Source organism: Bufo gargarizans, chromosome 3, assembly GCF_014858855.1.
Source record: "Bufo gargarizans isolate SCDJY-AF-19 chromosome 3, ASM1485885v1, whole genome shotgun sequence".
Lineage (NCBI taxonomy): Eukaryota > Metazoa > Chordata > Amphibia > Anura > Bufonidae > Bufo > Bufo gargarizans.
In genome coordinates, this window is record NC_058082.1 from 476,045,708 (window position 1) to 476,061,966 (window position 16,259).

At 47.9% G+C, this 16,259-nt stretch overlaps 1 protein-coding gene across 1 annotated transcript in view; it reads right to left on the bottom strand.

Annotated features, from left to right (window-relative positions):
- Positions 1 to 231, bottom strand: part of ITGAE (integrin subunit alpha E) — a 150,534-nt gene extending 150,303 nt beyond the window's left edge. Inside the window, exon 1 of the mRNA XM_044283743.1 lies at positions 87 to 231. Coding sequence (XP_044139678.1) covers positions 87 to 162 — 76 coding nt within the window. The 5' untranslated portion in view covers positions 163 to 231. The remainder of the gene's footprint in view (positions 1 to 86) is intronic.
- Between the last annotated feature and the right edge of the window lie 16,028 nt (positions 232 to 16,259).

Below are 16,259 nucleotides of genomic sequence, written 5' to 3' on the forward strand. Positions count from 1 at the left end.
GGTTTGCAGACTCCACCTGAGAAGTTACATTGCCCTTCAAAGTCAATAAATGACATAAAAAAGACTATTGATATAAAATAGCTTACCTAATAAAAGGAGACAGGCTGAGGTTCCAATCTGCATCTTGAGAAGGGGATGGGAGAGTGGTGGCCGTTCCAACATGCTAGTTCACAGACAAATGATGAGTAATGAGAGGGAAGACTGACTTAATATGCGCTGCTGTAGACCTGTGATGTGCCGCTTGTCTGCAATGCACTACTTCTGTTCTTGTAAGTACTGTTCCACATTCTGCTAAAATCTTTACCACAATGGCTTTTTATTTTTCAAAAAGGAACTTGACATTTGTTCTTTTTTTTTTTTAAAAAAAGGAAAACATCTTCTTTAACTCCTTCATGACATAGAGCAATTTTTTTATTTTTTTATCTTTTGTTTTTAATTTCCAGCCTTCCCAGAGCCACCATAACTTTTTAATTTATTTTTTTAACCGGATGAGGGCTTGCTTTTTTGTGGGACAAGTTGTACTTTCTATTTAATATTAGATATGATGTAGTGGGAAGCTGTAAAAAAATTCCAAATGGGGTGGAATTGAAAAAATAAAAACGCAATTTGACAGTTTTATGGATTTTGTTTTTACGGCGTTCCCTATTAGGTAAAAATGACATGTTGTCTTCATTCTCAAGGTCAGTACAATTACAGCTGTACCACATTTTTACGTTTTTTTCTTGTGTTATTAAACTTTTGAAAAACTTTTTTCTTTGCATCACCATATTTTGACCCCCATAACTTTTTCATACTTTTTTATATTTACGTCTGCAAAGTTGTCTGAGGGATAATTTTTTTGCTTGGCGGGGGTGTTATCTGTAGTTTTAAGATTACATTTTTGGGTGTATTTGACTTTCATCACTTTTTATAAAAAAAATTGGGGAGATGAAGTGACAAAAAATGCCAAATCGGTCATTTTAATTAATTTTTTCTGTTATGGCGTTAAGCATATGGGATAAATAAGTTTATAATTTAATAGTTTGGGCATTTTAGGACATGATTATTTTTTACTGTTAATTTATTTTTTAATATGTGGAAAGAGGGAGGGTGATTTTAATTTTTATATGCCGGTATATATTTTTGTTTTTCACAAGACATATTTACAGGGAACTTAGACTGCGAATTCCATTGGAGACAGCAAGCAATGATAACGTCTGCAAAGTACTGCCCTGTAATATGATCAAACTGCATGCTCAATGTGAGAGGTTCCCTTTATGATAATGTTGGTCTGAAAGAGGACCTAAATGGAAATGGTATGTGAAGGAGTCACAAACATGGGCAGATTGGTCATAGACCCTACAGGGAAATTTCCTGGTGGGCCAATGCCCCAGGAGACCACCCAAGTCCTCCTCTCTGCCACTGACCGGGTACATAATGAGCTCTCAACAGTAATTAATGTTGTTAGAATCAGAATTTAGTTCTGCTGGGATGGTATTATGTTATTGTTGACCCCGCCTACTTGTGTTTCTCCGCCTTCTGTTATTTTGGACCTGCCTACAACATGGGGCCACTTTTTTTTTCCAGGGCCACTTTAAGTTCCAAGTCTGCCCTGGTCACAAAATATGGCATTATATCTGTAGCTGATGCTCTGAGAGAGCTGCAGCTGAAATAATGTTGATGAGTTGTCTATGGCTGAGATAGATACATCTCTGGTAGATACAGATGTAGCAGGTGTTAAAGAAATTCCTGACGCGTTAACACACAAGCTTATGGTGCTGCCTTAGTTTAATAATGGGCAAAGCTTTAAGGGGTTTTCCGGGTTCATCTCCCCTTCTTCCCCTACTCAGCCCTTCTGAGATGAGCATCGGAGCATTTCATTCTCCAATGCTCTCCCTTGCTTTTTCAGGAAATCCAGTGACGTACCGGGCTCTCCATGTGCATGCTAGGTGAAGGCTTCTGCCTAGCAGTGAGCCCAGTGATGTCACCGCCTAGCAGTGTAAAAATGTAAACAAAAAAGCCTTTGCCCAGCGTGATACAGTCCAGGGCAATGGAGAGCATCGAAGCCTGATATGATCTGATGCTCATGTCAGAGGGCCGGTCTGGGTGAAAACAGGGATATTTCCGGGTTCAGCTCTGAACCCGGACAACCCCTTTAAAGTTGATATTGAGTTATACTGTAGGGACAAGGGTGAACTTCGATCTTAGTGACCCTGGAAAAAAACTAAACGTGGCCCTAATGTTGTAGGTGGGTCCAAATTGACAAAAGGTGGGGCGACACAAGCAGATGGGGCCAATACAACGTGGTAGGGTCAGTAATACCATATTGCAGCACAAAATACCTCCCCAGGAGCTGTCCCTCTGTGGTGGCCATCAATAGTTGCTATGTTCTGTCCTCCACCTCCTACTCCTTCTAATTTTCTCTAATATGGATAAGCAACAGGTGGTTTAGGAAGTGCAATGTGGAACACCATACTAAGCTAGTCCTACATTCAGCATGCTGCCTAGACTTCCTCTAATAATGACTCCTATAGTTCCCCCAGTACTGTGTACCTGACTAGAGACAGTGAAGAGGGCTCAGGTGGCTCTATGGGCATCAGCCCACTGGGAAAACTCTCTGTAAGATTTATGGCTAGTCCATCCCTGTGTAGGCATAATGTATTAATCCACTGCAATTTAAATGATCACAGCACACATTTATTAACTGTCTTTCTCTGGGTGCTCGCCTGGATTCAGCACTAGAGTTGAGCTGACACCTGGATGTTTGGGTTCGGCAGGTTCGGCCGAACTTGAAAAAAAAGTTTGGGTTCGGGATCCGAACTTGACCTGAACTTGGTCCCCACGCTGCTGTATTTAATGTCTGCATACCTGATGACTTTCGTGAATTGTCCGCCACCAACTAGGGTTCAAGCCGCAATGTTTTAGTCACCTTTCTGCAGCGGCTGCAACAATACCTAGTTTTTCCGGCATGTGTATACCTAGTAAGGACAAGCTGTCCTCTGTGGGAGGCGTATCGTCTGCATCCTCCGTATCCCCCCAGCCACTCACCAGTGATGGGCCTGAGCTGCGTTGGATGCCACCCCGCTGTGAACATGCTTCTGTCACGGCTGTTTAAGGGTAACCAGAGCATACACAGTAAAAAGAGCTACTGACCGGACCCAAACTAGGGAAGAGAAAGGGTGACCCCTGTCAGACCCTCAACACTCTCCCTATGCTGCTAAAGCACATGCCCGGATCCAAATGGTGGAACGAGGCATGCCCGCGTACCTTAGACTGATGAGCCCTGTAACCCCTACAATAGTGGAAGGGGCACGGCCACCGATGCCCTGCTCAGAATATGGAGGGAACCGTGGCCACCTCAGATCCAGTCAGGAAATCACCAGGTACACAACAAAGTCTGCACACTTAGCTGATGGAGCTGCAGCCGCAGAGAAGACGGATCCAAGGGCCACTGGCAATATCCGGAGTGCTTGCAGCAGCAGAACACAGGTCCAGAGAACTAGTAGCTTAAGAAGTGAAGATACTCAAGGCAGAGCTACAACTGAAAAGAGAAATATAATCCACGCCCTGCAATAGGAGGAGGGGTGATTTAAAGGCAGGGAAATCAAACGCAGGAGAGACAGCTGGGAGTAAAGACCTCATCACAGGGGCGGAGAAACAGAACAGTGAGAACACCTCCAAACTCTAAGTGACATCATCACAGGGGTGGAGACACAAAGCTGTGAGAACGTCTCAAAGATCTGGTAGTGACAGTACCCCCCCCCTCTACGGGTGGACTCCGGACACCCAGGACCCACCTTCCCAGGATGAGCCCTATGAAATGCCCTGATAAGGCGAGTGGCTTTAATGTCCGACATCGGAACCCACATCCTCTCCTCAGGACCATAACCCTTCCAATGAACGAGGTACTGAAGAGAACCGAGAGTCCACAATTCTGAAAACCTCAAACTCCAGATTGCCATAACCAAAATCGGAGGAGGAGGCAAAGAGGAGGGTACCGTGGGCTGGACATATGGTTTTAAGAGAGATCTGTGAAATACATTATGTATCTTCCAAACCCGTGGAAGATCAAGACGGAAGGCAACAGGATTGGTGACTGACAAAATTTTATAAGGCCCAATAAACTTGGGACCCAATTTCCAGGAGGGAACCTTCAGTTTAATATTTCTTGTAGACAACCACACCAGATCACCCACATTCAGGTCCGGACCAGGCACACGTCTCTTATCAGCCACACGCTTATACTTCTCACTCATCTTTCTGAGATTACTCTGAATCTTTTGCCAAATGGTAGACAAAGACGAGGAAAATCTCTCCTCCTCAGGTAAACCAGAAAGAGCCCCTCCCGAGAATGTCCCAAACTGTGGATGGAACCCATATGCACCAAAAAATGGTGACTTATCAGAAGATTCCTGACGACGGTTGTTCAAAGCAAACTCAGCAAGAGGGAGAAATGAACACCAATCCTCCTGGTTCTCTGCCACAAAACAGCACAAATATGTCTCCAGATTCTGATTGAGGCGCTCAGTCTGACCATTCGACTGCGGGTGAAAAGCAGAAGAGAAGGACAGCCGAACCCCCAGGCGAGAACAGAAAGCCTTCCAGAACCTGGACACAAACTGCGTGCCTCTATCGGAAACAATATCAGAGGGAATGCCGTGCAATTTAACAATATGGTCGACAAAAGCTTGCGCCAACGTTTTAGCATTGGGTAAACCAGGGAAAGGAACGAAATGAGCCATCTTGCTAAAACGGTCCACGACCACCAGGATCACCGACTTCCCCGAGGAACGAGGAAGATCCGTGATAAAGTCCATGGACAGGTGTGTCCAAGGACGGGAAGGTATGGGTAACGGGAGAAGGGAACCTGAAGGTCGTGAACGAGGGACCTTAGCGCGAGCGCACGTCTCACAAGCAGCCACAAAACCCTCCACAGACTTACGAAGAGCCGGCCACCAAAATCTCCGAGCAATGAGATCTACCGTGGCTCTACTCCCGGGGTGACCAGCAAGAACCGTATCATGATGTTCCTTAAAGAGTTTGTGACGTAGCTCAGGAGGCACGAACAACTTCCCGGAGGGACAACGGGCAGGTGCCTCAGTCTGGGCAGCCTGGACCTCGGCCTCCAAATCGGAATATAGAGCAGAAACAACTACCCCCTCCGCCAAAATGGGACCCGGGTCCTCGGAGTTTCCTCCTCCCGGAAAACAGCGAGAGAGAGCATCAGCCTTCACATTCTTGATCCCAGGGCGGAAAGTAACAACAAAATTGAATCTGGAGAAGAACAGAGACCATCTGGCCTGTCTCGGATTCATACGCCTGGCCGACTCCAAGTACGCCAGATTCTTATGGTCGGTAAAAACGGTGATAGGGTGCCTGGCCCCCTCCAACCAATGGCGCCATTCCTCGAAAGCCAACTTGATGGCCAACAACTCCCTATCTCCCACATCATAGTTTCTCTCTGCCGGGGAGAGTTTTCTAGAGAAAAAGGCACAAGGTCGCCATTTGGCAGGAGAGGGGCCCTGGGACAAAACTGCACCCACACCCACCTCGGAAGCATCCACCTCAACAATAAAAGGTAAGGAAACATCGGGATGCACCAAGATGGGAGCAGACGCAAAACTCTCCTTAATCTTAGAAAAGGCTGCAAGCGCCTCCTCCGACCAAGAGGAAAAATCCGTCCCCTTTTTTGTCATGTCAGTAAGGGGTTTGACAATAGAGGAATAATTCAAAATGAACTTTCTGTAGTAGTTAGCAAAACCCAGAAAGCGCATCAATGCCTTCTGATTTTCAGGAAACTCCCACTCCAGCACAGCACGGACCTTCTCCGGATCCATGCGAAAACCAGAAGCAGAGAGGAGAAAACCCAGAAATTGAATCTCCGATACCATATAAAGACATTTCTCCAGCTTGGCATACAGTTTATTCTCCCGCAGTATCTGCAGGACCTGAAAAAGATGATCCTGATGGGTCTGAACATCAGGGGAAAAAATCAAAATATCATCAAGATACACCAATACAAATTTACCCATTAAATGATAGAAAATACTATTAACAAAATGCTGAAAGACGGCCGGAGCATTCATCAGGCCGAAAGGCATAACGAGATTCTCGAAATGCCCGTTAGGGGTATTAAAGGCCGTTTTCCATTCATCCCCCTCTCTGACCCTGACCAGGTTGTACGCGCCTCTCAGATCCAATTTGGAAAACACCTTGGCCCCAACAATTTGGTTGAAGAGGTCCGGGATCAGAGGAAGGGGATAGGGATCGCGAATCGTGATACGGTTCAGCTACCTAAAATCTAAACAAGGTCTCAGAGAGCCATCTTTTTTTTTAACAAAAAAAAACCCCGCGGCAACAGGTGACTTTGAGGGACGAATATGCCCCTTCTCGAGACTCTCGGAAATATAGGTTCGCATTGCGAGTCTTTCCGGTTGTGAGAGATTGTAGAGGCGTGCTTTTGGCAGCTTGGCGCCGGGAATGAGGTTAATGGGACAGTCAAACTCCCGGTGAGGAGGTAGCTCCTGAACACCGCTCTCGGAAAACACATCCGAGAACTCAGAGAGAAATGATGGCACAGTTTTAGTAGACACCTCTGCAAAAGTCGCTGTGAGACAATTCTCTCTACAAAAGTCACTCCACTCATTTATTTGCCTTCCTTGCCAATCAATAGTGGGGTTATGTCTAGTGAGCCAGGGTAGCCCCAAAACTAGAGGAGAAGGCAATCCGTTAAGGACAAAACAAGATATCTCCTCCACATGAGTGTCACCTACAGCTAGCCGGATATTGTGAACAATGCCTTTCAGAGATCTCTGCGAGAGTGGAGCAGAGTCGATAGCAAAAACAGGTATATCCTTTTCTAATGTACAAACCTGAAAACCATGCAAGGCTACAAATTGAGTGTCAATAAGATTGACGGCCGCTCCACTATCGACAAAAATCTCACAAGGAATGACTTTGCTCTCTAGCGCCACCCTGGCAGACAGGAGAAAACTGGAACTGCAGGTCAGAGGAATAGCATCAATTCCCACATCAACTTTGCCCAAAGTAGCAGATGAAGCAGAACTTGATGATCTACCTCTTGAGGTTTTTCTCTTATTATCGCTCTTAGTACCGTTCAGGAATCTTCTAGACGGACAAACATTTGCCAAATGACCTATGCCCCCACAACAAAAACACACCATATTCTGAGGACTAAATCCTCTTTTATCAGGGGCAAGTCGGCCTAGCTGCATGGGCTCCTCCTCAGAGGGGAGCGAGACAGGATGAGACCCCTGCATACTGAATGAGTCCGCACCATTGCCCCTAGACTGACAATGGCTGGACGGAGAGGTCTTGTTTCTTTCCCTTAGACGCCTGTCAAGGCGTACCGCCAATGACATGGCCGACTCTAAGGACGTTGGTCTCTCATGGAAAGCAAAGGCATCTTTCAAACCCTCTGAGAGACCATGACAGAACTGACTTCGGAGTGCAGCATCATTCCAGCCTGAATCAGCTGCCCATCTCCGAAATTCAGAACAATAAAGCTCCGCAGACAGTTTGTTCTGGCATAAAACACGTAAGTTCAATTCTGCCAGAGCAACACGATCCGGGTCATCATATATCTGCCCCAGGGCCACAAAAAATCTTTCCACGGATCGAAGGGAGGGATCCCCTGATGACAGCGAAAAAGCCCAAGTCTGAGCATTACCCCTGAGCAGGGAGATGACAATCCTCACCCTCTATTCCTCATTACCAGAGGAGTGGGGACACAAACAAAAATGGAGTTTACATGCCTCTCTGAAGCGAACAAAATTCTCACTGCCCCCGGAGAACGTTTCCGGAAGTGAGACCTTTAACTCGCAACAGACTCCATGAGCCGGAGCAGAGCCCAATGTTTGTAGCTGAGTCACAGATTGACGGAGATCCGCTACTTCCAAAGAAAGACCCTGCATGCGGTCAACCAAGCCAGAAAGCGGATCCATGTCAACAAGGACGGTTTTGGTGGATTATAATGTCACGGCTGTTTAAGGGTAACCAGAGCATACACAGTAAAAAGAGCTACTGACCGGACCCAAACTAGGGAAGAGAAAGGGTGACCCCTGTCAGACCCTCAACACTCTCCCTATGCTGCTAAAGCACATGCCCGGATCCAAATGGTGGAACGAGGCATGCCCGCGTACCTTAGACTGATGAGCCCTGTAACCCCTACAATAGTGGAAGGGGCACGGCCACCGATGCCCTGCTCAGAATATGGAGGGAACCGTGGCCACCTCAGATCCAGTCAGGAAATCACCAGGTACACAACAAAGTCTGCACACTTAGCTGATGGAGCTGCAGCCGCAGAGAAGATGGATCCAAGGGCCGCTGGCAATATCCGGAGTGCTTGCAGCAGCAGAACACAGGTCCAGAGAACTAGTAGCTTAAGAAGTGAAGATACTCAAGGCAGAGCTACAACTGAAAAGAGAAATATAATCCACGCCCTGCAATAGGAGGAGGGGTGATTTAAAGGCAGGGAAATCAAACGCAGGAGAGACAGCTGGGAGTAAAGACCTCATCACAGGGGCGGAGAAACAGAACAGTGAGAACACCTCCAAACTCTAAGTGACATCATCACAGGGGTGGAGACACAGAGCTGTGAGAACGTCTCAAAGCTCTGGTAGTGACAGCTTCATCCCCATCCTCATCCTCCTCGTCCTCCAGTAGTGGGCCCTGGCTGGCCAAATTTGTACCTGGCCTCAGTTGTTGCAAAAATCCTCTTTCTGAGCCACTTCTAAAAGACTGGCCTGAAAGTGTTAAATATGACGCCTCTTCCTCCTCCTCGTCCTGGGCCAAATCCTCTTCCATCATCGCCCTAAGTGTTTTCTCAAGGAGACATAGAAGTGGTATTGTAACACTGATAATGGCGTCATCGCCACTGGCCATGGTGGTGGAGTACTCGAAACAGCGCAACAGGGCACACAGGTCTCGCATGGAGGCCTAGTCATTGGTGGTGAAGTGGTGCTGTTCCGCAGTGCGACTGACCCGTGCGTGCTGCAGCTGAAACTCCACTATGGCCTGCTGCTGCTCGCACAGTCTCTCCAGCATGTGCAAGATGGAGTTCCACCTGATGGGCACGTGGCATATGAGGCGGTGAGCAGGAAGGCCGAAGGCAAGGGATGTGCGTCAAACCAGCTAGTCCCAGAGCTGCAATGAGATTTCGCCCATTATCGCACACCACCAGGCCGGGCTTGAGACTCACTGGCAGCAACCACTCGTCGGTCTGTTCTATACCCCGCCACAACTCCTGCGTGGTGTGGGGCCTGTCCCCCAAACACATCAGTTTCAGAAGGGCCTGCTGACGTTTACCCATGGCTGTGCTGAAGTTGGTGGTGAAGGTCTGTCGCTGACCGGATGAGGATGTGGTAGAAGAGGAGGAGGAAGCCGAGTAGGAAGAGGAGGCAAATAATGATGCCCTGCGATCCTTGGCCGCGGAAGGACGTGCACCAAACAGCTCTCCACCTGGGGCCCAGCCGCCACTACATTTACCCAGTGTGCAGTTAGGGAGATATAGCGTCCCTGGCAGTGCTTACTGGTCCATGTATCTGTGGTTAGGTGGACCTTGCCACAAATGGCGTTGCGCAGTGCACACTTGATTTTATCGGATACTTGGTTGAGCAGGGAGGACACGGCTCTCCTGGAGAAGTAGTGGCGGCTGGGAACAACATACTGTGGGACAGCAAGCGACATGAGCTGTTTGAAGCTGTCCGTCTCCACCAGCCTGAATGACAGCATTTCAAAGGCCAGCAGTTTAGAACTGCTCGCATTCAGGCCAGGGATCGAGGGTGGCTAGGTGGGAATTTACGCTTTCTATCAAAGGTTTGTGAGATGGAGAGCTGAACGCTTCCGTGTGAGATGGTGGAGATGCTTGGTGACGGAGGTGGTGTTGTTGGTGGCACATCCTCTGTTTCCTGGGCGGCAGGTGCCAACGTTCCTCCAGAGGCGGAGGAAGAGGCCGAGGCAGAAGAGAGAGCAGAGGGGCCTGAGCCCTTTCTTGGTTTTGAAGATGCTTACTCCACTGCAGCCTGTGTCTAGCATGTAGATGTCTGGTGATGCAGGTTGTGCTAAGGTTCAGAACATTAATGCCTCGCTTCAGGCTCTGATGGCACAGCGTGCAAACCACTCGGGTCCTGTCGTCAGCACATTGTGTGAAGAAGTGCCATGCCAGGGAACTCTTTGAAGCTGCCTTTGGTGTTCTCGGTCCCTGTTGACGGTGACCAGTAGCAGGCAAACTGTTTTGGCGACGGCTGCTCTGATTTTGCACCCTGCTCCCGCTTTTGCTACGCTGTTGGCTCGGTCTCACCACTGCCTCTTCCTCCGAACTCTGAAAGTCAGTGGCACGACCTTCATTCCATGTGGGGTCTAGGACCTCATCGTCCCCTGCATTGTCTTCCACCCAGTCTTCCTCCCTGACCTCGTTTTCGGTCTGAACACTGCAGAAAGACACAGCAGTTGGCACCTGTGTTTTGTCATCATCAGAGACGTGCTGAGGTGGTATTCCCATGTCCTCATCAGGAAACATAAGTGGTTGTGCGTCAGTGCATTCTATGTCTTCCACCCCGAGGGAAGGGCTAGGTGGATGCCCTTGGGAAACCCTGCCAGCAGAGTCTTCAAACAGCATAAGAGAAGGCTTCATGACTTGAGGCTCAGACAGGTTCCCCGATATGCACGGGGGTGATGTGACAGACTTATGGGCATGGGTTTCCAGGCGCCATCTGTGCGCTTTCTGCAGAAGACTGGGTGGGAGATAATGTGAACGTGCTGGATCCACTGTCGGCCACCCAATTGACTAGTGCCTGTACTTGCTCAGGCCCAACCAAATATCGCTGTAGATTCTGGCGGCTACTGGGACCTGAGGTAGTAGGTTCAGTAGGACGTGTAGCTGTCGCAGAACGGCCATGTCCTCTCCCTGCACCAGAGGCTCCACCAAAATCACCACCACAACCATGACCGTGTCCCTTATTTGATTTTTGCCTCATAGTTAGTGTTTAAAAAGCAAAGTAAAAAGTGGTTAAGTCTGTTAAAAATAACCGCCAATAAAAACCCTGATGTAGGGTATTGCACTCAAATTTTTTTTTTTAACTCTATATGACAGCGGGATTTGTGGCCTAAATGTGACAGTCACCTACAGTTGCAAGAAAAAGTATGTGAACCCTTTGGAATGATATGGATTTCTGCACAAATTGGTCATAAAATGTGATCTGATCTTCATCTAAGTCACAACAATAGACAATCACAGTCTGCTTAAACTAATAACACACAAATAATTAAAAGTTACAATGTTTTTATTGAACACACCATGTAGACATTCACAGTGCAGGTGGAAAAAGTATGTGAACCCTTGGATTTAATAACTGGTTGAACCTCCTTTGGCAGCAATAACTTCAACCAACCGTTTCCTGTAGTTGCAGATCAGACATGCACAACGGTCAGGAGTAATTCTTGACCATTCCTCTTTTCAGAACTGAAACAGTAGTATTCTTGGGATGTCTGGTGTGAATTGCTTTCTTGAGGCCATGCCACAGCATCTCAATTGGGTTGAGGTCAGGACTCAGACTGGGCCACTCCAGAAGGCGTATTTTCTTCTGTTTAAGCCATTCTGTGTTGAGCCATTCTGTTGTTGATTTACTTCTATGCTTTGGGTCCTTGTCCTGTTGCAACATCCATCTTCTGTTGAGTTTCAGCTGGTGGACAGATTGCCTTAAGTTCTCCTGCAAAATGTCTTGATAAACTTGGGAATTTATTTTTCCATCGATGATAGCAATCCGTCCAGGACCTGACGCAGCAAAGCAGCCCCAAACCATGATGCCCCCACCACCATACTTCACAGTTGGGATGAGGTTTTGATGTTGGTGTGCTGTGCCTCTTTTTCTCCACACTTAGCGTTGTGTGTTTCTTCCAAACAACTCAACTTTGGTTTCAACTTTCCACAGAATATTTTGCCAGTACTGCTGTGGAACATCCAGGTGCTCTTGTGCAAACTGTAAACGTGCAGCAATGTTTTTTTTGGACAGCAGTGGCTTCCTATTTGGTATCCTCCCATGAAATCCATTCTTGTTTAGTGTTTTACGTATCGTAGATTTGCTAACAGAGATGTTAGCATATGCCAGAGACTTTTGTAAGTCTTTAGCTGACACTCTAGGATTCTTCTTCACCTCATTGAGCAGTCTGCACTGTGCTCTTGCAGTCATCTTTACAGGACGGCCACTCCTAGGGAGAGTAGCAGCAGTGCTGAACTTTTTCCATTTATAGAAAATTTGTCTTACCGTGGACTGATGAACAGCAATGCTTTTGGAGATAGTTTTATAACCCTTTCCAGCTTTACGCAAGTCAACAATTCTTAATCGTAGGTCTTCAGAGAGGTCTTTTGTGCGAGGCATAATTCACATCAGGCAATGCTTCTTGTGAAAAGCAAACCCAGAACTGTTGTGTTTTTCATATAGCAGGGCAGCTGTAACCAACACCTCCAATCTAATCTCATTGATTGGACTCCAGTTGGCTGACACCTTACTCCAATTAGCTCTTGGAGATGTCATTAGTCTAGGGGTTCACATACTTTTTCCACCTGCACTGTGAATGTTTACATGGTGTGTTCAATAAAAACATAGCAACATTTAATTCTTTGTGTGTTATTAGTTTAAGCAGACTGTTATTGTCTATTGTTGTGACTTAGATGAAGATCAGATCTCATTTTATGACCAATTTGTGCAGAAATCCATATCATTCCAAAGGGTTCACATACTTTTTCTTGCAACTGTATATGATTATACTGCACTATTTGCTTATTGTGACGCAGGTTCAGTAATAACAGAGCTGCACACGATAAATATTATATCTTATAAGAAGGCTATATCCGTTAATGTCAATATTTAATAGATAGATGTATATTAATATGTGTGGATAGGATAGACTGTTACCATCATGCCTCTTACACTCAAGGTCATGTAATGTTGTCTTGCAGAAAATGTTCAATAAAAACACTTCTGGTTTACCCAGCCTGCTCCCTTCACACATTGGAATTATTAACCATACTTTCAGCATATGTGCAACATGTATAGTCTGTGTCCTCTTTTTCCCCCCAGCCATGTTCCATTGATGCCCATAAGCTGCTTTGGGTGCCACCCTGCTGTTAACACAGTTCCTCCTCCTCATCCTCCTCCTCACCCTGCAAAACTGTGCCCTGGCTGGACAGTTGTGTACCTGGCCTCTGTTGGTGCAGGAACACACCCTCCAAGCCACTTGTGAATAACTGGCCTGATAACCGTGGAAATGATTCCTCTTCCTCCTCCTGTGCCACATCCTCTTCCATCATCGCCCGAACTGTCATCGATACAGGCCATGTTGGTGGAGTACTCGAAACAGCACAACACAGCACATATGTCCCTCATGGAGGCCCACTCGTTGGTGGTGAAGTGGTGCTGTTCCGCAGAGTGACTCACCTGTGCGTGCTGCAGCTGAAACTCCACTATTGCCTGCTGCTGCTCGCACAGTCTCTCCGACATGTGCAAGGTGGAGTTCCACCTTGTGGGTACGTCGCATATGAGGCCGAAGCTACGCTGCAGTGCAGACAGGCGAGCAGCCCACACTTTCTGCAGCAGCTCTGACATATCGGGGTAACTTTTCAGGAACCTCTGCACCACCAAATTCAGCACATGCGCCAGGCAAGGGATGTGCAGCCCCGGAGCTGCTACGAGATTTCTCCTGTTATCGCACGCCACCAGGCCAGGCTTGAGGCTCAGGGGCACCAGCCACTCATCAGTCAGTTGTTCCATGCCCGTCCACTACTCTTGCGCGGTGTGGGTTTTTTCCCCCATACAGATGAGTTTCAAAACAGCATGCTGTTGTTTCCCCCTGTCTGTGCTGAAGTTGGTGGTGAAGGTATTACGCTGACCGGATGATGAGGCAGTAGAGGAGGAAGCAGAGGAGGAGGCAACAAGAAATGTCCTGCAATCCTCGGTGGCAGTAGGACATGCGCGAAATTGCTATCCGCCTCAGGCCTAGCCGCCACTGCATTTACCCAGTGTGCAGTTAGGGAGATATAAGGTCCCTGCCCGTTCTTACTGGTCGACATATTGGTAGTTATGTGGACCTTGTCACGGAAGGCTTTGCGCAGTGCACACCTGATTTTGTCCACCACTTGGTTGTGCAGGGCAGGGATGAATCGCCTGGAAAAGTAGTGGTGGCTGGGAACCACGTACTGAGGGACAGACACCGCCATAAGGTTTTTAAAAGTCTCTGTCTCCACCAGACAGAATGACAGCATTTCAAAGGCCAGGAATTTTGAAATGCTAGCATTCAGGGACAGGGATCGCGGATGGGTAGGGGGGTACTTCCTCTTTCTCTCCAATGTTTGGGGTATGGACAGCTGAACACTTCCACGGGACAGTGTGGACATGCTGGGTGACGGTGCTGGAGGTGGTGGTGTTGCTGCCACATCCTCTGTTTGCGGGGTGGCAGGTGCCACTGTCACTCCAGAGTGGGAGGAAAAGGCCAAGACCGCAGCAAAAGAGGGAGCAAACCGCAGCAAAAGAGGGAGCAAGGGGAGCCTGAGATCTTTTGTAGTTTTTCAGGTGTGTACTCCACTACAGCTCATGCTTTGCATTTAGATGCCTGGTCATGCAGGTGGTGCTCAGGTTTAGAACATTTATGCCTCGCTTCAGGCTCTGATTGCACAGCGTGCAAACCACTCTCACCTTGTCGTCAGCACATTGTCTGAAGAACTGCCACGCCAGGGAACTTCTTGGAGCTGGCTTTGGTGTGATCAGTCCCTGGGTGCGGTGGGCAGTAGCAGGCATACTGGCTAGGGGACGTCCACTCTGCTTTTGCACCCTGCTCCCTCTTTTGCTGTGCGGCTGGTGCTGTGTGACCACCACCTCTATCTCCGAACTGCACACGTCACTCGTATGACCTTGATTCCATGTGGGGTCTAGGACCTCATCATCTTCCACATCATCTTCCACCTACTCTTCACCCCTGCCCTCCTTGCCGGTCTGCACACGGCAGAAAGCCGCAGTAGTTGACACCTGTGTTTCGTCATCATCAGACACATGCTGCGGTGGTCCTCCCATGCCCAAATCCTGAAAAATAAGTGGTTGGCATCAGTGCACTCCAATCTCTTCCACTTCTGGAGCAGGGCTAGGTGGATGGCCCACGGAAACCCCGTCAGCAGAACCATCAAAAAGCATAAGAGACTGCTGCATGACTTGGGGCTCAGACTGCTTGGCTGATTTGCAAGGGGGTGAGGTGAAAGACAAATGCCCATGCGCTGCAGGTGCCAACTCTGCGGTTTCAGCAGGGGACCGGCTGGCAGACAATGTGAAGGAACTGGAATCACTGTCAGCCATCCAATCTGCTACCGCCTCTACTTGTTCTGGCCTCACCATTCGTACACCGGTATTCGGGCCTACAAAATGACACTGAACGTCCTGTCACCTACGTGCAGAAGGTGTTTCATTTGGGCGTGTAGCTGGCACAGATCGACCACATCCTCTCCCTGCAACAGGAGCTCCACAGCACCAGCAGCACCACAACCGGGGCCACGTCCCTTATTTGATGCTCTCCTCATTCTTTGAGGTCACCCACCAAACTAACAGATGGATTAACTATATTAATTTCCCTGTTCCATATGCAGTGCGTGTGTATCTCACACCAAAAATGGGAATCTGTCACCCATCGAACTAACAGACAGATTTATTATTATATTTCTGTCCGGGGTGAAAAGCTGGTGTATAGCACCCACAAAAAATCATTATAGGTCACCCACAAAACAAATAGCCAGATTCCTAACACTCTCCCTCGCTTCAGCTGCCTGCTTCCTGTCCCTGCACTACTCAGAGCTGATGGACAGTGCTACACGTGATCTAGCTTGTATAGAGGCTGGGTCACATGATGACCGGCCAATCACAGCTATGCCATTACTAGGCTTCTAAGTGCCCACATCTTAAAAGTGTGTTGATTGGTTGCTCTGCAGCCTTTCAAAAGCTTTATTAAATGCCCGAACACCGAACTCGAACTCGAACCCGAACTTTTCCGGCAAAGTTTGGGTTCGGTTACCGGTACCCGAACTCGCAAAGTTCGGTACGGACCTGAACTTTACAGTTCGGGTTCCCTCAACACTATCCAGCAGTGCTGGCCAGTGTTTACACACTATAGGGAAAGGCTGGAAGTGCGCATAGGCCAACACCTTTACCTATAGTGTGCAAGAACGGCCATCGTTGCTAGAGTACAGAGAGGTCAAAACCATGGATACGTGCTGTTTATAA